Below are 6,000 nucleotides of genomic sequence, written 5' to 3'. Positions count from 1 at the left end.
CATACATATAATTGTACATATAATTGTATATATAATTGTATTATGTAGAAGAATGAGGTTTACATAGAGGTTAAGGATGATGTATTAAGTTTTTGTATCACGAGAAACAAATTGTTAGGAATATTTACTCTGGAATGCCACGTATGTCCATTTTTGTTTTAATTGTATTATAAATAAAAAACTTTTATTAAAAAAAAAAGAGTGGTAATATTAAAAGGCATTACCTGTTTCTAAAGCAGAATCAGTGTTTCTCTGACTTCTCCCAGCCTGATTTGCAGCGGCGTTCACAGCAGTCTTTTTTCCTGGTAATGTCTTCTTCGGAACTGTCACAGTTGCCTTTAACCGTTTGGTTATAGTGTCTACTGCCTCTTCTAGGGACTTGTCTACATACAAGGTTAGATTGGCTAGAAGTGCTTCTGTTTTGGCCTCTACCACGGCACCGGTGAGCTCTTGGAAGCCTTTCTGGAACAATATGCCCTCTGGATGAACACTTGGCATCAGTTTGGGAATGCTGGCATTCATTTCTTTAATGGTTCCAGAGACATCCTGACACAAGCTCCTTGCTTCATTGGCTGTCTTGTTTAAGACAGGGATGCTCAGCGATAAGCGGATGCTTTTGGCTTCAAGAGCCCTGATTCTAGAATTGAAGGTCTGAAGCTGAACAGAGATGGCTTTCTCATTTTCCGTGGCAGCCGCTTTCACGTTTCTTACTGAGACACAATTGTTTGCCAAGAATTTGATGACTTTTGCCTCCACAGCCTGCAGCCGCGTTTCATGGTCATTATATTCATTGCTGGAGAGCAATATTTTCTCATCCGGGTGACCAGTGTCTCGCTTGTGTTCTTGAACATTTAATAATGTGGTATTTGCGTTAGGGTGACCTCTGCTGAGGTGATGGATGTTCTGCTCACCAAATGAAGATTCCGCAGGGGGCCAAATTCTTTTTGGTTTCTCATTTTGGTTGACTAGCATCTGAAGGGATTCATTCATCTTTTGAAATTGTGGTATTAACATCAACATATTTTCCATCTTCTCCCCACGATCACAGCAAGCTTCGGTCTCATTTTTCCAGGTATTCAGGGATTCTTTGAGTACATAGTTATCTTGGATGGAATCAATGGCACTGTTGATAACCATCATGGTTTTGTTTAATCCATCCTCCATTAAAACAAAACATTCATCGATACGCCTCTGAGAAATTTCATCATAATCCTGAGCTTCATTTTTAAGTTCCTTCTGATTTTTGTGGAGTTCCTCAATGGTGAAGTTCAGCGCTGTCACAACACTAGTTAAGTTCTCCAGTTTTCTGCTAATAGTATCTGTTTCAAGACGCAACTCATCCTCTGATGTAAGGCTGAAAGGAACTCCTTGTTCAATCAAGGGCTGGAGAATCTCCATATCATAGCAGAGATCATTAATTTGTTCATTCATTTTCTCCATCTTATCATCCAAGGGAAACATGAGATTCTCCACAGTTTTATTTAAGGAATGAATGACCCCTTCCACACCACTTATTTGCATTTGGATGTCACTTCTGCACTGGGACAATATGTTATCACATCTGCCTTGTAGATCATGTCTCTGGATTTCAAATGAGATGGTAAGATTATTGATCTTGTTATCTTGGATTCTGAGATCATCGTACAGCTGCAAAACCATCAGGTTCTGGGTTCTCATTTTCTCCTGTAAATTTGTCATGAAATTTGTAAGATTATCACTCATTGATTCAGCGGCTATGGGTACATTCTGGACTGAGCTTCGTTCAGCTGACAGCAGTTGTTCATGTGCTTCTTTCATTTGTGTAAGAGTTATGTTCAGAGAGTCATAGTAAATATCACTCTTTGAGCTTTGATGCTCTAGGTCAGTTTCCAAAGATCTCTGCTTTTCTTGCAGTTCTTTGATTGGCTTCTCACATGTAAAGCTTATATCTTCTTCAATATGCAAGATCTGGGTTCGAATGTCTAGTATTTCTACCCTTGTAGGTCTATTTTCAATATCAAGGGCAAATCTCTGGCAGGATTTATTCAAACCTTTGACCAAGCCTTTCGTATTCTCAAGGTCTTCAGAGAGATCAGATGTGATCTTGAAAATCTGAGCCACTGTCTCTTGCATATCACTTTGGAAGGCTTTAAATTGCTCTTTTACAATTTCTTTGATAATTTCAGTCACACCTTTAGATTTGAAACCTGCAGGGGAGCAAAAGACACAAAAGCTTTCCTTAATATGAAGGGGGGAAACCAATAATCCAATATTTAAGCAAACCTCAGGGTCTCTTTCTCTCCCTCTCTCCCCTGCCTAAAACCCATTGTTTTGCCTCTGTAGGTGGCGGCAACGAAACAACGTTTTGTGCAATAACATTTGCACAATGTGTTTCTGGGTGGATTATTGCCTTTGCGGAGTCTCAAAGGGATTCTGTTTGAATAGCATTTTTGCTAGTTACTCTCATCCTTTTAATCAGTTTTGCTGTCCTGGGGGAGGAGACATAGTATATGCTCCCTCCAATTATAAGCCATGGTGACAGGGTAAAATGTAACCACAGATTTCAGCAGAATACTCTAAAGGTTTAAAGGAACTATCCAAATATACAGTCACCCATTTTGGGGGTGGGGGAGGAGGATGAAAGATCAATGGCACTGAAATGGTTTCAGTTTATTGCTATTCTAGTCAGCATTAAAACTGCAAACAGAAATTTACAAGTTAAGATGTATTCGTTTGGAATGAGTCAGCTGGGCGTCTTCAAAGTAACATAAAGGAGTCTTTTAAATAAAAATGAGGACTACATGGCTAAAGTTGCCAAAAGGATGGAAACAAACAGTCAGAGACCTGACAGGACCATTGTCAAAATGAAGTGCAGGTGGCCTCCACTTTCAGTGTTGTCAAATAAGGAGCAAAATCTGTTACCACACTAGAACAAGCGCAAGAGATGTGAAATTTAAATGCTGAGGCTGGATGGCTGTACAGTGCAGTAATGGGTATTCTTTGTTATGACCATGTCTTGTAAGGGCAATAACAATAAGTTATCTGGCTGAGTCTCATCCTTGACTCTCCCACTGCAGCCTCAACTGAGTGCCAGCTGAATTTATAGAGAGATTTACGACGATGCAGTGGGCCGAAGCTTGGACCCTGACCTTGCCATTCTTTCCTTAGGATTAGAATTGGGAAGCAATGGTTTCTCCCCCCCCAACCCCCCCCCCAAAAAAAACTCCCCCCAAAAAACCCCTGGCTGCCGGTGGCTTTCCGGGTGCGCTTCAAGGTGCTGATTATCATCTTCAAAGCGCTCCATGGCATCGGACCTGGTTATCTCCGAGACCGCCTTCTGCCTCAGATTACCTCTCATCGGCCGATACGCTCCCACAGAGAGGGTCTCCTCAGGGTGCCGAGTCGGTCTGTCACGGCCGACCGCTGGGGGTCCCCCTCCGCCTTCTCGGTTGGAGCTCCCACCCTATGGAACGAACTACCCCCAGAGATCCGGGTGATTCCGGATCTTCCCTCCTTCCGCCGCGCCCTCAAGACATGGCTATTTAAGCTGGCAGGACTGGCCTAAGGGTTATTTTTAACATGGTTTTATAATATTTTTTATAAAAAAATAATAAAGGCCTTATAATAATATTTCATTTTAAATTAACATTTTAACTTTAGTATTATTATATTTATGTATTTGTTTTTAAAAGGCTGTAAGCCGCCCTGAGTCCGTAGGGAGAAGGGCGGGGTAGAAATATAAATAATAATAATAATAAAAATAATAATATAGCCTAGAATGAAGTTATTTATTGCACTTTGAAATGATAATCAGAAAAAAAATCAACTGGCTAATCCCGAGAGCCTCTAGGAATCTATCTCTACTTAAACTGTCTTTATGATAATAGGATTAAGCTTTTGGGGTCTTTAGCCATTCCACTCTGGAATGCTTGGGTGCTTACATTATTCATCTTTCTAACCTATTAGACCATTGTCCTTAGTTTGGACAGTTTCCTTTGCTCCCTTAAGAGTAGTCTTTCCCCAACCTTGTACCCTCCTGAACGATTGCATTCCAATACCCATAATTCTCAGCCAGCCCATGACAACAGCATTCACAGGTTTGAATCAGTTTATTAGCAAAACACCTGAAAAGGGCTGTGCCATTGTCTGGTAAAAATCTTCATGCATCTCCTTGTTTATTATTTATTTGTTTCTCAGATGTTTATCCCAACCTAATCCTATGACTCTCCGCAGTGTACATGACTATAGAACAGGGGTGTCAAACTCAATTTCACTGAGGGCCGCATCAGCATTGTGGTTGCCCTTGGGGGGCCGGGTGGGTGAGGCCAGAGTGGGTGCAGCCTACTGGGTGGGTGTGGATGGAGTGGGTGTGGCCTGCTGGGTGGGCGTGGCCAGTTCTACATCATTTGCGTCAAGGGTGCCTATGGGGGCCTGGGCAGGAGTGGGACAGATCTGAGGGTCTCTGGCAGAAGGGGGTGGGACCGGGGCAAGTGCCAAGATGGCCACCACAAAATTGTACGTTGGCTCCCGGCTGGCCTGGGCCAGGGCCAAGGCAGCGGGAGCCGTTCCCTCACTGTTTCCAGGATGGCTTCATGGGCCACATGAAACCACTTCACGGGCCGCATCCGGTCCCCGGGCCTTGTGTTTGACATGTCTGCTATAGAATGTCTATATTAAATGTCATAAAATTCTTAAAGGCCCAAAGGAATGGAGGACACCCAAAGTTCCTCTGATGTTACCCAACTAATTGAAAAAGTCCACCAAAACTTCAACTCTGTTCTAATTTGGGGCAAATTTAACTTCCAGGAGAAAGACTGTTCTACAACACAGGGATCAGGGTTTCAGCTCACATGACTACCTTGAATAATTTAGACATAAGGTGTTAAAGGTGATGTTTTCAGCTGGAAAGGACCAGGAGTTTCTACTACTGTAGATTGCAGCATAAAATATTTAAGCCTTTACACAAGAATCTGGTCAACTCAACACTAAATTGGCACCAGATAAGGGTCAAAGGAATTCAGGAGGGATTGGGCTTGGTCTGCCTGTGGGAACGCAATGAGTCTAAGCTGATGACACACTCAATTCTGCCTCCCACTTTTTTCCCTACAGATGTTGCATTAGTGGAATAGAGGTGAATGAGGTGGTGGCCAGCATCATAGGCAATGTTCAAATGTCTTGTGGGAAGGGAAATAGGGCCTGCAGTTTGCCCACCTGTTTTTTATATCCTTTGTACCACAATGAGCAATATTATTTGCCATCCTTGTCTCAATTGACAACATTCATTGAATGTAAAAAAAATGTTATGGGCTTTCAAATAAGACAGAGCCTGCTGTAATTGTCTTAATTGTCCTAAGTAAAAATCCCTCCTGGCTGAAAGAGAAACACATACCCAGAGAAACCTCTGATATGAATGACAACTGCTTTGCTTACAGGCAAAAAAACCACAACATGGCGATACATCTATTTACTTGTTTTTACCCAATCTTACGAGAAATCTTTTTTGCTAGTCCAGCATTATAAGGAATTAAGATATACCCCGAGGAGGTGTAATTTAGATGAATTAGATCTAATTAAAGAAGGCACCTGAGTTCAATTGATTCAGCATATTTAATATTGATGAATATGTTTTGAGGAGGGAATATACACAAATATATTTGATAATGTTCTACCAGGTGGAAAAGAAAATACGGCAATGTATATATCAATCTACATACATGGACACCTAAAATGGATGAGTTTGATCAAAACGGAAAAGCTAATCTAAATAAGCATAAGAAATGGCTAATTATGTGACAAGAACATAATTTTAATCTGACAGAGCACGAAAAAGGAAGAATGAAAGATTTAACTAACTGGAATATAAGGAAGAACCTGTGACCATATGATATCAAAACCAAGGCAAGTCCTATGGGGATCAATCTCAAATCCTTCATAAGAGCTAATTAGCTAAAGAAACTACACAACCACTAATTACTTAATAAAGGCCACTTTCAACTAAAAAGAAAGAATAATCTCACAGGT

At 41.3% G+C, this 6,000-nt stretch overlaps 1 protein-coding gene across 1 annotated transcript in view; it reads right to left on the bottom strand.

Moving 5' to 3' along the window:
* MMRN1 (multimerin 1) overlaps nucleotides 1-6,000 on the bottom strand; it is a 72,066-nt gene that overhangs the window by 13,099 nt on the left and 52,967 nt on the right. Inside the window, exon 6 of the mRNA XM_015825438.1 lies at nucleotides 225-2,186. Coding sequence (XP_015680924.1) covers nucleotides 225-2,186 — 1,962 coding nt within the window. The remainder of the gene's footprint in view (nucleotides 1-224; nucleotides 2,187-6,000) is intronic.

This window comes from Protobothrops mucrosquamatus, unplaced genomic scaffold (genome assembly GCF_001527695.2).
Source record: "Protobothrops mucrosquamatus isolate PMUCROS unplaced genomic scaffold, P.Mucros_1.0 scaffold2636, whole genome shotgun sequence".
Classification (NCBI taxonomy): Eukaryota; Metazoa; Chordata; class Lepidosauria; order Squamata; family Viperidae; genus Protobothrops; species Protobothrops mucrosquamatus.
The sequence above is the reverse complement of the archived record's forward strand: the minus strand, read 5'-3'. Positions and strand labels throughout refer to the sequence as shown.